Genomic DNA, 16,198 nt, shown 5'->3' on the forward strand with positions numbered 1-16,198 from the left:
CTAAATTTGGGTATTAGAGTAATTATGAGAATTTGTGAATAGTACCAAATGATAAATTCAATTTTGTTATTAAAAGTTTAGGGATTAGATTAAACAAATTTAAAGTTTAAAGATTATATTAAATTTTAGGAATAGTTTAAGGACTGTGTTAAATTAATTTAAAGTTTAAGAATGACATTACACATTAAATCAAATTTAGCAACTATTTATGTCATTTTTTCAAGAAGAAAAGCAAACAAAAATATGAGGGGCCACATTGTAAAGGGCATTCATTCGAGAAAATATTTGGTAGCCCCTCATCGGTAGTTGATGCAATGCGCATTTATCTATTAACATTCACTTAGAATTTGACACAATGTGAGTGAAAGAAATTGATGCGAAATTCAGGGTGATTGTCGTGGACGGAGGTGGTCAGTTAGGTGCGCGTTTGATAACGTTTTTGTTCAAAATCGTTTGGAACGAAATAGAAAAAAATGTTTTCTGTTTAACAATTTTTTATTAGAAAAACATGTTTGGTAAACTTGTTTCTGAAATAAAAAATGAATAGAAACACGTTTGATAAATTTATATTCTTTTTTTGTTTCTTTTAATTTTTTAATATTTTTATTTTATTTTTCATTTTTTTTTATTTTTTTTTTTTTCTTTCTTTCGGCGACCGGCGCCGACCTCACCTAGCCATGGCGAGGCTCGCCGGCCCGCGATGAGGCCGAGCCTCGCCGTGGTTGGGCGAGGCTCGGCCGCCTTGGCTAGGGTGAGCTCGGCTCGCCCATCCGGCGAGGCCAAGTGTCGCCGGCCCCCCATGGCGAGGCTCGGCCTCGCCGGATCTGGGCAAGCTCGAGCTCGCGTAGCCAAGGCAAGGCCGAGCCTCGCCAAGGGCGCACTCGGCGAGGTCGCCGCCCTCGGCGATGCCCTCGATGGCCGGCCGGCCATGGCGGGCCGAGGCCGAACCGGCCAAAGAAAAAAAGAAGAAGAAAAGAGAAGAGAGAGAAGAAGTGTTTCTTCAAAAGTGTTTATTTATTTTTATTTTTTGTAAAGTTTTTCAAAAGTGTTTTTAGAACAATAAACAATTTTTTTTTTTTTCTCATTTCTATTCTTTTTTGTTTAAACAAAAATCGGATTTTGAACAAAAACGCAAACAAATACATTTATTTTTTTTTTTGTTCCCGAAAAAAAAAAAAAATTTCTGTTCTTAAATAGAAAAAGAAACGAAACATGCAGCCCCTTACTAGATATGAACGATGGTGGTCGAGATCTTGACGATCGTATACTGTGAACTCAAGTAGAGGCCAAATTTGGAGGCACAACTCTAGATTCGGATCTAGACGGGCAGCGGACGAGCCATCATAACAATGGTAAATAGATGTGAGCCTCCAAAAATCTAACCGCAAAGACGGCAGAGACGGTGGCTTGGGTTGGCTTGGACGCGGCGCCACCACCACCGCCATGGCGACGGCAGGGGAGCCGGTAAGTCGAGCTCAAGGCGGCTGTAGATATAATAGAGGGGGAAAGCGAGAGGGGGATGGAGATTCTTCAAATTTTCTTTAATCCATTTCCACGTCGATATCCATACCTTAAATCTGTAATTATAATTAGGTCAGAGCGCATAAATACACGCCACGTTTGCTGCGGACGCGTCGTTCGCTCGCAAACCTATAGATATTTTTCCCCTAAAATCCTTGACTATTCCGAAGTGACAGAGCCCCAGCTGTCCTCATAAAAAACGCACTTCTCATCTCTGTCGGATCCCAAACGAGAACAGCTTACCAACTTTCAATTTCGTCATACAAAGCCTTTTTTCCTTCCTTTTTTTTCTTTTTCTTTTTTTTGCCTTTTTTTTAGGAAAAAAATAATTTTGGCCTGCTTACTCAGAGCAGAGAAGGGAGAGAAAGAGGAGGCCATTGTCGAAACTGCTTCCGGACAACCTTTTCTATTTTTGGGCATTCAATTCCCTCCTCCTTCTTCCCCACTCTCTCTCTCTCTCTCTCTCCCCTCTGGGCTCGAGCTGGTACGCGACCCCCTCCCTAGGGTTTTCCCAATTTAGCAATCGGTTCTCTCTCCTTCTCTCTCTCCAGAATTCTTGCTCTGCTCTGCTCTGCGGGGAGAAAAGGCCGAATAAAAATCCAAGCTTTACAGTGCTGGCAGTAGTGTGCATAGTATCAAGCATCGGAGTTTGGAGGATTCGCTCCGCGACAGCGGGCGCGGAAAGTCTTATCCGGAGATACTTAAGTCGGTGTTTTGGATTTGTACCCACAAAACTTGCTGCTGCCAAAAGGGTTGCGGCTCTCGCCCCTGTTTCTTGATCGGTATCTGGTCAAGATTTCGGATTTCCGGCTCGCCTGACGTCTAATTGACACGGAATTTCAATTGTACTCTCTCTCTCTCTGTCTCTCTGTCTCTCTCTCTCTCTCTGGGATTTCGCGCCGCGGGTATTGAAGGTGTGGAAGTGATTGGACCGAACGTTCTTGTGCTCTGATTTTTTGTCATTTCTTGAGAGGGGGGGGGATAGGAAGAGGGTGGGTGATGGGTCTTTGTTATTGTGCATAGGTAGGTGACTACTCTGGAGGTGGGTTTTGTTGATTGTGGAGTAGTTTGCTGATTAGAGATGTGCCCACTTTGTGTTGCAGCGAACCGTGCCAGCTTTCGGGTCTGGATGGGTTTTGTTTTATCTCAAAGAGGTCTGTACTAGTGTGTTCACTGTCTTCTGTTTGTGGAAAATGGTAGCAAAATGTCCGCCGTGTCTATGATTGGTGGAATGATAGGCAGCTGACTTTTGTTCTTAGTAGAGATTTGATGGTGTTATGATTGAAGCAAATAAAACTGTTGTTGTGTTTGTGGGGCAGGGTGTTTGCTATTTGGTTGAGGAAGTTCTGGTGTTACTGTCCAATCCAGAAGGTGAACAATTTCAAGAGTCGGTTTTGAAACTTGCTGCAACGTGTGATCTCAGTTGTGGGGTAGCCATTTTTCGGAAGATGCCACGTCTGGCATGACTACTCGAGTGAACACATCTGAGAGGACTCTAGCATTTTCTTGTGCTGCTTGGTGGCGAAAGGTTTTTCCTTTTCACTTCAAATGGAATACCCCTTTTCTTCCAAAGAGAAGGGGATGGGTTACTGGACTCCTCCAGGAGTGCAGGCAGACAGCTCTGCTTCTTTGGATAATGGCATGAGAAATTCGATCTTGGAGGATCCTTTTGTGAACTTTGCCGAGCTGATGAATTTTGAAGGTTATGCTGGATTATGCAACAGTCCATCCACAACGGAGCAGATACTTGCACCCTATGGGTTGCCGATAAGTCCATCAGCACTGTATGGATCACTGGATATGATGAATTTTGCAGAACAAAGTTCTTTTTACCATCCTGACCGTGGTGGGGTGTCAAATGCTGTAGGAAGTTCTTATCCGTTTGTCGACAGGTTGGCTTTTCAGCAAACAGATAGCCAGCTTGATTATCAGTTGGATTCCAATGACCAAAACGATTCAGGGGCTAAACAAGGCAAAAGTGCCCTTGGACGACTTGGCATTTCTGATGTGGCTAATAATACAATATGCAGGCCTCTAGCATTTTCATTAGATGAGAAGATGCTGAGAGCACTCTCCTTGTTCAAGGATTATTCTGGAGGGGGGATTCTGGCTCAGGTTTGGGTCCCCATAAAGCATGGGGATCAGTATATCTTAACCACCTGTGAGCAACCTTATTTACTTGACAAAATGCTAGAAGGATATCGAGAAGTATCCAGAACATTTACCTTCTCTGCCGAGGGAAAACCAGGAACTTTTCTGGGCCTTCCTGGTCGTGTTTTTACATCAAAAGTTCCAGAATGGACTTCTAATGTAATTTATTACAATAATAGTGAATATTTACGGGTAAAACATGCAGTTCACCACAATATCCGTGGTTCTATTGCCGTACCAGTTTTTGACTCTTCTGATAAGTCCTGCTGTGCGGTGCTGGAACTTGTCACTACGAAAGAAAAGGCCAACTTCGACTCGGAAATGGAGAAAGTGTGCCTTGCCCTCCAGGTTAATTTTCCTTTCTTTGTTCCTCTAGAATGAAGATGGCTGTTCTCTTCTTTGCCTTTCTTGTAAAAGTCAGGAATCCAGTCGAGCAACATGCAATATAACTACATTGTGGCTTTACTGGATACCACTATACTAGAACTGCATCTCATACAGAGTTTCTTTTGTTACTTTTCCACCTTTTGGTTTGAGAATTCATAGATGCCCTCTACTTTTTAGAGAACTCATCTAACTAATAGATATTTTCTTTTGTTTTATATATGAAGCAAGAGTAAATTTGATCAATGACTGTTACTTCACTTGTTATACATCGAGACGAAGATTTTTTAGAGCAGTTGATCAAACATAGTGTTTGTATTTGGTTTCAGAAGATTGTGGAATTTCCATACTGGCCTGTTTGTTTACATTTGTGAAGGTGAAGTGTCTTAACTGTTTTTCCAGAGACTTAGCATGAAATTCTGTCTATGAGGGAAAGGGCTTAGCAGGAGTAGTGAATTGTACCTTGGTTGTAGCATACTATCCAGAATTGTCAGCAAAACTGTGACTCACTGACACTTTGCAGCACTCATTTCAAGACTACATGCATGGACTTCCCTTGAAGTCACCTTTTGTTTCTTTGCACTAATTATATCATGGATTGAGACTTTCTTGGGGGTGCTTTTTACTTCGGGCTGTCTTGTTTGCTTCTTTGGCTGGAATTATTGAACCTATGTGGGAAATCAAATTTTTGGAAAAGTTATTACATTAGCTTTATAGTGAAAGATAGTGAAAAGAAGTGTTTTAAAAGAAATTTGTATGCAGGGGAATTTCAATGTTGTCTATTTTTTTTTTTTTTTTTTTTTGTTGAATGTTGTCTAGTTGATGCATGGCAAAGAAATGCGTTTTTTGAACTTAAATGTTGTGGAATTATTTAGGGGTATCCATCAAATGCTAAGGTAAAGCATCAAATTTTCCTTTTTTAAATCAGGATTCCTTTATAATGTGGCTGGATGTTTTCATTAGTGCTTCAATGAGTTTTGGTGAGTTACTGCAGCTTTATATTGTTCACTTTCTATAGAATTTTTTGAATCATCAACTTTGAATTTCCGTTTTCAGTTTTTAGCTTGTTGGTTAGTGTGGAAATTGACAGTTAAAAACTATTGCAGGCTGTAAATTTAAGAACTACACCACCGCCACGGCTTCTTCCACAGGTAAAACATAGCTCTTCTTTTCTGTGAGGCTGTAAAGTGCTCCACGTCCTTATTGAACGATCCATCATTTTGCAGTGCCTCTCCAGGAATCAGAGAGATGCCTTGGCTGAAATAACAGATGTCTTGCGTGCTGTATGTCACGCGCATAGGTTTCCATTGGCTTTGACGTGGATCCCATGCTGTGTTTCTGAGGGAGCTGCTGATGAAATAGTAAGAGTACGCCTTAGGGATGGTAATGGAAATGCTAATGAGAAATGCATCTTATGCGTTGAGGATACTGCTTGTTATGTGAACGATAAGGAGATGGAAGGATTTGTTCGTGCATGTGCAGAGCACTATCTCGAGGAAGGGCAAGGAATAGCTGGGAAAGCACTTCAATCAAATCATCCCTTTTTCTACCCTGATGTTAAGAACTATGACATTCATGAGTATCCTCTCGTCCATCATGCTCGCAGGTTTGGCTTGAATGCTGCTGTTGCAATTAGGCTGAGAAGCACCTTTACAGGTGATGACGATTACATTTTGGAGTTTTTTCTACCTGTCAACATAAAAGGAAGTGCAGAGCAACAACTATTATTGGACAACCTCTCACGTACAATGCAGAGGATTTGTAAAACTTTGAGGACAGTATCAGATGCAGAATTATTTGGCACAGAAGGCTCTAAAGCTGAGTTACAGGAAGTGTCACTCCCAAGCATGTCACCTATTCCCACTTATGGAGGGAGCCATCAGACAGTTTTATCTGATAACAGCACGTCTTCCATAGATGGGAGGCCCTCAAATGTACCTACTTCAACAAGGACAGTCTCAGATCTTCCTCGTGAGCAGGTCCTTTTTCCTGACCCGTCTTTACCTGCAGTGAACATGTTTTATGCAGACTTTTCTCCATCACCTTTACATGTCATTTTTGGACTTCCTTCACTCGCCAATGCGCTCAATCTGCCTAGGATTCTTTGTTGACTGTTCATGCTGTAATCTATAATATATTTATCTTCAATAATCAAGTATCGTGTGAGGGAATTACAGCTGGTAGGATTGTAATCATATGTAATGAGAACTAAATATTTTCATGTTTGTTGGGCTGCCGGACAATTGGAAGTACACCTTATTACTTCCACGATTGTTGCTGCTGACATGTGAAATTTCTGTTACTTATATATTCGGCAGAAATACCTGTTGCTAGAGCTAATGGTTTACAGAGTCTAAAAGAGTTGATGAGGGGGTTTTAGTAATCGGACCACTTCTTTTTCCCTCCAAAATCTGTTAGGCTAAGGCTATGTCATTGTAGGCCAAAAAAGAAAACAACTTGAATATGTCCTGTTTTTTATTTCCACAGAAGAGATTATATGTGGTATTTGGGTTGAATATGGTTGTTAGAATATACGAACCAGAAATCTTAAGCTATTAGGTGAGAAGAATAGCCTCATAGACAAGTAATGTGAGATACTTTAACAATGTTGATATTGTTTAACCCAAAAATCCTAAAAAGTTGGGAACTTGCTGGAACTAACAGATTCCAGATTCTGGAGGTTCCAAGGGGTCACAAGATAGGTTTTTAGGTTAAGAAAATGCGCTAGCATCTGCATGATAGGTTCCAGGGTGGCAGAGATATAAACTATACAATCTGGAACTCCATTTCAGATTTAAAATTTAACATTATGCATGTGGCATAAATTTGGATCTTCAAAGAGCTGAAGGTAGTGTTCTGTTCTTTGCTGTGCTCTTTTTTATGATCTACACTAGATTAGATTACAGAATGGCATCATCTAGAGGAATGAGGCTGCTGTTTGGAATGCAACCACAATCAGGTGCTTGGGCACAGATACATTTTCCTGCCTTTCTTTTGACTTTTCTGCAAAAGCAATGACCAAATAATAGTAAAGTACGTAGTAAGCCTTTGATAGCCAGATAAATGTTTGCATGGTAATAGGTGTACCCTTGGTATTATAGGGAATCATAAATAGTTAGATTTTGTGGAACCATAGCCAACTATTCTAAAAGCTTAAGCTATTAGATGAAAACGTGGTTTATTATTTGAATACTAACACTCCCCCTCACACTTAGTCTAGTCTTTTGCTTAGTACTAATCGTGAAAATTTAGTTGGAGAGGCAAATGGAGCCTAAAAAAATTTCAAGTCAGGACCTTCAGCTCTGATATCAAATGAGATTTTGTAAGACCACAGCTAATTGTTCTAAAAGTTTAAACTTTTAGATGAATGCTTTATTATTATTTAAATAATCCAATTGCATTTATGACATTATCTTGTTAAATGGAAATCATGACTAAAGTTAAGTTTGTTTTGTCCATTCTCATCTAGCCCTTCCCTGGTTTCTTCCGTGCGAGCCACTCCCATTCTTTCCTCTCTTGCTCTCCCTTTCTCCCACAGCCAATGGATAAGTCCAACCCGTGTCTGCAAATGAATGTAACTTTAGAAAGGTTTATGATAAGAAAAACCCTAGGGCGTCAACTAATTGAGCAAATTGTGCAGTTTGCAATGAAGGAATTGCTTGTGTGTGACTGTTGTTTTGAAAAGCGAACTGGTCCAAAATTAAGTGTACTTACTGAGTGCCCTGAGGCTATCTGTTAACATGCCCTCATTTAAAAAGAAAAACCTGGAGATATGTTGTGATCATGCAGAGCGCAAAATTTTTAATTGGATGATATGGCTTAGGCTTGATCTTGGTGGTGTTTTTATACGGGATATACCGGTTCTCTTACATGACTCTTGACAGATTTCTTGAATGTCTGACAGGTGACGAGCCTATCGAGAAGACAGCATGAAAAAAAGCGAAGTACAGCAGAGAAAACAGTGAGTTTGGGTGTTCTCCAGCAGTATTTCTCGGGGAGTCTGAAGGATGCTGCGAAAAGCATTGGTGGTGAGATTCTGTCACAAGGCTCTTAAAGTGCCAGATCTCAATGGCTGATTTGCATTTTTCATGCCAAATCTCCTCTTGTTTGAATTGCACTTAATCAGCATAGTTCCTCTCTTCACTTAGATGTATCAGAGTTCTTAAGTAACCTTGGCCCATGCATCCGTCTCTCATTGATGTTGCAGTTTTAAGGTAGAAAGAGCTATATAACAGAAAGGAAGGAGGTGAAAGAACAAAGAGCAGGAAAGAAATTTTGATAACAGGTATAAGAACAGGTATAAGAATGAAAAGGACAAAGAAGAGATATGGGCTAGTTGAGTCTTTAAACAATTAAGCATTTGCTCATCTGGATTTTTTTCCAGGATAGAATTAGATAAGATAGGATATGAAATTCGGGAGATTTCGCTATATCCTATCAACTGTTTGGTGATTGCAGTAATAAAGTTGAATATACTCATATTATATTATATATATTGTTTAGTATAAATGGTATATCAATATGAATGAATCACAAATTTTAATTTTACAAACAGAGAGTAAAAATCTCTTGCAACACTTTTGTCTATTTTGTTTTTGTTTTATATTCCTTTCTCTAATTTCTTTTCTATTTCTTTCTTTCCCTTCCATCATTCTCTAATAAAATTTTATTAAATTGAAAACTATACTAATAGACCTAAAATACTAAAACACCTAAAATATGTAATAAATATATATTTATATATTGAATTTATATTACAAGATAAAATTAAATCCAAATATATACATAAAAATAAGATAGAATTACAAAACTAAATTGTTATTTTGAATTTCTTATATTAGAATTCAAATATTATTTATATTGAAATATAATTTTAAATTTGTTAATTTAAGAAGTTTGTTATTTGAGCAAAATAACTTTTCTATTTTGGATATTAGAAATCTTATCAACATTTATTTCACCTCCTCCATGGGATAATTTTATTCTACTTATACCTCTTTTATATCCAACTTTACCCTATCTTAACAGGCACCAAACAGGGGATATAATAAATTTTATCATATTCTAAATTTTATCCTGGCCACCAAACGTAACCTTAGGATGCATTTGTTTCAGAAGAAACTTCACGATAAAGGAAAACGCTTTCCGGAAATCATTTTCCAGGAAATTTTTTTTCCCTTTTCAAGTTAGGGAATTCATGTTCCTATCTTTAAGCATGCATATTTTCTTTGACTGAAAATGTTCTTCCGTTGACTGATAATTTTAAGTAAATTGAATACATGAAAGTTCAGAAAACTAATTGGCAGAAAATGCTTAAACTCAAACAAACACATCTTTAGATGAGGAATAAAGAACAAATCTATGGTCAAGTTAACAAAACAGCATTCCCGGCCATTAAAAAAAAAAAAATTGAAAATACAGTAATATAGTTTTGTGCAAGGAGAAAATGTTCATCTTGGAGAATTATTTGGTAGTCAAATGATGAATGCCAACCATTTTATTTTCTGCAATGCAGTTTGCCCCACAACACTGAAAAGGATATGCAGACAACATGGAATTTCAAGATGGCCTTCTCGCAAGATAAACAAGGTGAACAGATCGTTGAAGAAAATACAAACCGTGCTCAATTCTGTTCAGGGAGTCGAGGGAGGGTTGAAGTTTGACCCAAACACTGGAGGATTTGTGGCAGCAGGTTCGATCCAAGAATTTGATGCGCAGAAGAACTTCATTCCTGATAAAAAACCAGCAGTGCAAGGTGAAGAAGCATCTATTGAAGAAGAGGAAAGATCAATACCCTTTGTTTGTGGTAATAATTCTGCTATTAAATTGGAAGATGAGTATTGTGTTGGTGGAGATCACTTGGGGCCCTCAACCGAGCTTGCATTTGCTCGACATTAGTCATGAGGAAGTGAAGAAATCAAGTATTAGTCAGATCGAATATAGGGAAGATTCTAAATCAACTGCAGTTGATGATGGTATTGTTGAGCATGACAGACCTGCTTCTTCCAGCATGACAGATTCTTCAGATGGCTCTGGTTCAATCATGCATGGCAGTTCCTCAAGCTCTCAGAGCTTTGAGGAAGGAAAGCATTCTAAAGAAAGAACAAGCTCACATGATAGTGGGTCTAAAGTTACCGTGAAAGCGACCTACAAAGACGACACGATACGTTTCAAGTTTGAGCCTTCTGATGGGTGTTTCCAACTTTACGATGAAGTGTCCAAGAGATTCAAATTGCAATACGGGACATTCCAGCTCAAGTACTTGGATGATGAGGATGAATGGGTGATGCTGGTTAGCGATTCGGATTTGCAGGAATGCCTTGAGATTATGGAATATGTCGGTACACGAACTGTCAAGTTTCTTGTCCGCGATGTGCCTGCTGCAATGGGCAGCTCTGGCGGTAGCAATTGCTTCTTGTCGGGATGCTCCTGACATCTGGGTCCATCTTCTTGTCTGGGGCTTGAAATTCGTCAGCATCTAGCTTACCTATACGGCACCGGCTCTGTGATTGATCTTCAACAGTGGCACGTTTCACAGTTCTGAGCAGTCACTTGAACGATGGATTGGCACGGGCACCAAGACGAGGAGAGGAGAGTGTAGGGAGAGAAATGTCGTAATCTTTTTAGTGAGTGTAGCATCTGTAAATGTTAGAAGCAGCTGTAGAAATGGCACTTCCCCAAGGAGTGACCAGCTTGTGATCCTGTCTTTGACCTCCAATCTGTATAGACTTTTATCATAGCGTGTGGAGCAAAATGAATGAAAGGGAATATAGCAGGCTCGACTTTGTGCACTTCTAACTCTGTTGCGTCTTCCCGGAAAAAAAATTTACCGGGGCGTTCTGCCTTTTTTGCAGGATCAAGTCGATACTTGAGGTCTTTTCCAATGAAAATCTGACCAGAGTTTTTTGTTCATCTTGATTCAAGCAGGTGAGCCAAGTCCTACTTGCTACATGCTCATGTATTACATTATGGTAGCAGCAAATACATTGCTTAGAACACAATCAACAGGGTTTTGCACCCAAAGATTTTTCTTGATAAAAGAGGGTTGCCTGCCAATCTGTACTTTCATCAAAGGCTGTAGACAAATTCATGCTACGATGGGTCAACTACACAATATCCTGATTGGTAAATTTTTAAATTTTGGGTTTTCGAAATATCTCAATCAACCATGAAATAACTATGACATCATCTTCATGGGGTGACTAGGAGATTTACATGTTCACATGTTTTAATCCACTAAATCATCTCGACAGTCAAAATCCCAGTTTCATATTTCTATTTTCTCATTAATAAAGTCATATAAGACGTTAATTTTTACTCGAATATGGAAAAATCCGATGATAACATGTAAATTCAACATGGACAACCGTGCTGCCGTCCTTATTGCTGTATATTACTAACTGACAGATTATGATCAACAAGCAATTGCAAAAAATTAAAAATTTAAAAAATGGGTGCCATGAAAATTGAAAATAGTGGGAGGTCACAAAATACAAAATAGGGAAATAAATACAGAGAACTTCCGGGAACAGAGGCGGACCCTTCCAGGACATTGCCCCGATCGCCCCCACCACGCACCACCACAGCGCCGCCGGCCAATTCCAAGGCGTTCAAATCTCGCTCTTCTCTTCTCTCTCTCTTATGTCGCTGCTTCTCTGCAGCTCCCATGGCGTCTAATCCTCAGCCCCCCTCTTCAGGTTCGTTCCCAAAGCTCTTCCCCCACGTTTCTTGATTCGATCGATCGGCGACGGCGTGCTTTGTCGGATTGTTCTGGAAATCCTAGGTCTTTGCCGCCGATGAATTCTGGGTTCTCTCTCTCTCGGTCCGATGAATTCTGGGTTCTCGTTCTCTCTCGGTGCTATCGATTGTGCTTTGTGATCGTGGGGCGCGTTCCTTTTCTCGGGTTGTGGCGAACGATTCGGGCCTCGCTAGCGCGTGTGCTGTTGTATTTTTGGGTTCGATGTCTGTTGAGCGAGTGGGGATTCGGGGGTGTCTTGTTGATGGGTTTTGGGTCGGTCGCTGTTTGATGGCTGGTGCTTTTGATGGGGGGGGAGGTTGGTTGACTCCGTTTTTGAGTTTCGTTTCGAGAAAGTCGGGCGCTTGGGTTGACTTCCATTTTGCAACTGGGTATTTTTCCCATCTGGAATAGAAAGCTAGCTCGAGTTGGTTGAGGAATTGGTTTAGGATTGTCTTGCTTGATGAGCCCATATGCAGAACTACTTGGTAGTTGGTAGGTGATGTTGTGGAGAGAAGTTCGACGGGTTACGTCGTTCTGCTGTTTTTTTGCATTGGTACTTTTACGGCCTGATTTCTGGGGTTACTCTAGATAAATGAAAGATTTTTGTAATTTTGTAGCAGGATCCTCTGACCTGCATGTGATGATCATGTTCTTGTAATATGTAGATGCCTGTCTTGTTACGTTCTTTGGACATTTCTCCGCCTGCACAGAAACATTGTATACCCTCTTTGAGTTGAACGGTGTTCTGCCATTGCAGCTACTCCCCCACCAAAACCATGGGAGAGAAGCGGTGCCTCTTCTGGTCCCGCGCCTTTTAAACCGCCATCTGCTGGCAGCACCAGTGATGTGGTTGAGGCTTCAGGAACTGCAAGACCAGGAGAAATTGTTGCATCCACTGACAGGACCACCGCTCCTAATACGAATGCTCTGGGAAGGCCTGTTCCTACAAGGCCATGGGAGCAGCAGAGCTATGGGAATAATACCTATGGAGGTGACCATTGATTTTGTTGCAGAAGGTGATATCCTTTACTACAATCCCAAATTGAAGCATATTTTAAAATTGCTTCTGTCTGCAGGTTATAATTCCAGTTTGAATTACGGTTCGGGTTATGGTACTGGAATGTATGGTGGAGTAGGTGGAATGTATGGCAGTAGTATGTATGGTAACTCCATGTATAGGGGAGGCTACGGAGGCCTTAATGGATCCTCTGGACTCTATGGTGGTGGAATGTATGGTGGTGGATTTGGAGGACCAATGGGTGGCTATGGAATGGGAACGGGAATGGGAATGGGAATGGGTGGTCCTTATGGAGGGCAAGATCCAAACAATCCATATGGTGAACCATCTTCTCCTCCAGGGTTTTGGATATCATTTTTACGGGTGGTAAGCAATGGTCTTGCACTTTCCTCTTCCTTATTAATTTCATCTGAGGAATGTTGATTGGGTACTACCTCCTCCTGATTGCTTTTACTGTTTCAACTTATGCTTCTAGATGGAACTGAATAGTGGCTTTTGTTATTGATTGTTTTTGCTAGAAAAAAAGATTGATTGGTGTGATCTCTTCATTCTCATTTTCATGTCCTGCTTTTATGAAATTTATCACACTCACTTCTTTCCATCCTTGCTAATTTTCCAAATGCAGGCTTAAGAATTCTAGACTGTTAAAGTATCCCACTTTTCTTGTATACGGTTTTATATAGGCCTTATATACATAATGTCTCCCTCCATCTAAGGGCTTATAGAGCCAGTTTCCATCTCAATTTTTTTCACATGTGGGACTCCCCATTTGCCAATTTCAAGTGCTATACTCAGTCTGGTTTGCACTTCAAAGGGGGTGTGAATGTATCCTATATCGTTTGTGTACATGTTAATAAAGGCCTATTGGTAGACAACACACACACACACACACACACACACACACACACACACACACGTGTGTGTGTATTATACCTTCACCTAAGGCTTAAGTTTTTTGTTTGTTAATAAAGGCCTATAGGTAGACAACACACACACACACACGCGCCCGCACGTGTGTGTGTGTATTATACCTTCACCTAAGGCTTAACACACACACACACACACACGTGTGTGTGTGTATTATACCTTCACCTGAGGCTTAAGTTTTTTGTTTGGACGTCATAGTTGTATTTTTAGTTTGTTGAATTAATCAAATTCTCAAAGGCATGAACATATGTAAGTCTGTTATTTGGTGCATTATCGTGAACTTTGTTTTGTGATTCATTTAGTTGGTTAATTAGATTTGATACATTTTAGTTCCTGGTGAAATATCAAATGTGATGTCTTAGGACTATTTTTGGTTCTAATTTTTTTCTGCAATTGCATGTTGTTACCTTGTTTTTAGGTGTGAGATTTTTCTTATCTTAGATTGTGTACTCAGAACGTGTTGAAGTAATTGCCTCGATCTTGATTTTTAAGGTGATGGGACATAGTTCTCTAGACCTATATTTAGAGCTATAATTTAAGGCGATGTACTACTAATTTATTTTATAAACAACTCATTTTAGCTTTTCTCTAATGCCAGATGCAGGGAGTGGTAAACTTTTTTGGCCGCATTTCAATTCTTATTGACCAAAATACTCAAGCCTTCCACCTGTTTATGACAGCACTTCTTCAGGTAGTGTTTTATGTCCTGTGGCTTATATGTTGAACGAATATGCAGAGTGATGGATTAATTGGGTTTTTCAGACTCTATCTATTAATAGGATGACTTTATGATATTGTGATTCAGCTACATAGACATTCTTTCACCTTAAGCACCACTTTCTCTCCGTCAAAATGGACCACAATTAAAGTTTGTGTATCTCCCTGTGCAGAAATATGTACATGCGCATGCCCATTGCGACTGTACTGTCCTGTCCTGTCCAATTTGAGAATTCTGGAGTAAATTTGAATGAGGAAACCGCATTGCTTAAACTTTGTCCGTTTGCTGCGCAAGTTTTTTAATTGAAGGGGGTCGTAATGTTCATGGAAGGAAGTTAGATAGGTACTATTATATCTTTTGGTAAAAATTGGCTTGAAAGGAAAGTGCATTTGAAAAATAAATGCATGATTAGGATCAAAGCTAGTGTGAATCTGAGGGGAAAATTCATTTTTTTTTCACTTTTCAAAGATGATGGAAACTTTGAGAGATGATTGGTTTTACTGGATGTCATTATTTGTAAAAGACCTTTAGCATGGTAAGAGCACTGATCCATTATATTTTATAACTTGCTTATGTTGGAGATATCATGGAACTAAATATGTTAAGACTGTGAAAGCTTTTATTAGGATTTAGTCTTCTTGTGATATTGTATCAAATACTGAGCTCTCAGCAATCTGGCTTGTTCTGCAGCTTTTCGATCGGTCTGGAATGCTATATGGTGAGCTTGCTAGATTTGTGTTCAGGCTGCTGGGGATCAGGACAAAGCCCAGGAAAGTCCACCCACCAGGCCCTGACGGACGTCCACTTCCTGGACCGGGCAACCCTCATGCCATTCAGGGCTACACTGAGGGACCAAAAGCTGCTCCAACTGGTTCTTGGGACAATGTTTGGGAAAATGATGCCTCTAGATAATGTCGGATTAGCTAAGTTGCCTGAGTGCACACAACATAATTGCTGTGCATGCGTGTGCATGTGTGGATTCTCGAGCAGACTGGATCTGTGTCGTGCGTTAGTGTAATTTGTTAATTGTGCAGAAAGCACATCTGATGAATAATAAAAGTTCGCTAGCTTGGTTGAGAAATCTTGATTATAGTCGCAACAGCTCCCTGAAAGTGTTAAGAACTCATCCCTGTTAATTATGTGGCACCATTGATTGTGTTGGCAACAGCGAATTGAAGGTTTGTTTTGGGAGGGTTGGACTGGGAAGAACATAAGACCATTAAAGAATGATTTTCGATGGTGGCTGTTCCCATACTTTTATTATTGAGTGGTCTCTTACAACTCGAAATTGTGTGGGGAAGAAAGATCGATGACCTATTCGACCAGGTACTTTACCTATGCCTGTTTTCAGTGTCATAAGATAGCCGCGCTTGACCTAGAGTTCCAGCTTCTTAGAACTGAGAGAAAACCAGAGACTTTGGACACAACATTCGATCGAAACCCGGAACCGGAAGCCACATGAAGAGTTTATGTTCCGTGCTGAGTAAACTCCGAAATTTCAGAGGCTCGTGCACATCAGCTGCAAGTCAGAACAACATGGGGATTTTCTGCGCCAAATCTAGAGATTGAACTCGTTCAATTGATCTATAGCTGCTGTTAGGAAGAACACGCGGGAGTTGAAAATTGAAGACGACATTGGAAGATTCACCTGCAACTAGACTTTTAAACTGGAGTTGCCACATCAATAAGGTTGTACATACAAATCCCCCTGGGAAAATTACTATTTAGTTACTAGAGCCAA

The 16,198-nt window shown here is 40.1% G+C and overlaps 2 protein-coding genes across 2 annotated transcripts; both read left to right on the forward strand.

The window, feature by feature from the left end:
- The first annotated feature begins 1,871 nt into the window (after positions 1 to 1,871).
- Positions 1,872 to 10,847, forward strand: LOC104416003 (protein NLP8). Its single transcript, XM_010028337.3, is given in 7 exon segments — positions 1,872 to 2,366; positions 2,841 to 4,020; positions 5,163 to 5,207; positions 5,283 to 6,035; positions 7,961 to 8,084; positions 9,572 to 9,946; positions 9,948 to 10,847. Coding segments are annotated over 6 exon segments (2,790 nt in total). The 5' UTR covers positions 1,872 to 2,366; positions 2,841 to 3,069; the 3' UTR covers positions 10,490 to 10,847.
- A 724-nt stretch (positions 10,848 to 11,571) lies between these two features.
- On the forward strand, positions 11,572 to 15,577 carry LOC104415141 (peroxisomal membrane protein 13). The gene is made up of 5 exons (XM_010026743.3): positions 11,572 to 11,753; positions 12,552 to 12,785; positions 12,871 to 13,178; positions 14,338 to 14,430; positions 15,148 to 15,577. Exons 1-5 carry the CDS (start codon positions 11,723 to 11,725, stop codon positions 15,367 to 15,369), a joined length of 888 nt encoding a protein of 295 aa, XP_010025045.2. The 5' UTR covers positions 11,572 to 11,722; the 3' UTR covers positions 15,370 to 15,577.
- Positions 15,578 to 16,198: the final 621 nt, after the last annotated feature.

The sequence above is a fragment of the Eucalyptus grandis genome, chromosome 1, assembly GCF_016545825.1.
Source record: "Eucalyptus grandis isolate ANBG69807.140 chromosome 1, ASM1654582v1, whole genome shotgun sequence".
NCBI lineage: Eukaryota > Viridiplantae > Streptophyta > Magnoliopsida > Myrtales > Myrtaceae > Eucalyptus > Eucalyptus grandis.

Excerpts from the sequence above, each read along its gene's own strand:
- LOC104415141 (XM_010026743.3), top strand. The coding sequence starts at position 11,723 with ATGGCGTCTAATCCTCAGCCCCCCTCTTCAG. Across the intron at positions 12,786-12,870 it reads TGGGAATAATACCTATGGAG|GTTATAATTCCAGTTTGAAT; the intron begins GTGACCATTGAT and ends TTCTGTCTGCAG. Across the intron at positions 13,179-14,337 it reads GGATATCATTTTTACGGGTG|ATGCAGGGAGTGGTAAACTT; the intron begins GTAAGCAATGGT and ends CTCTAATGCCAG.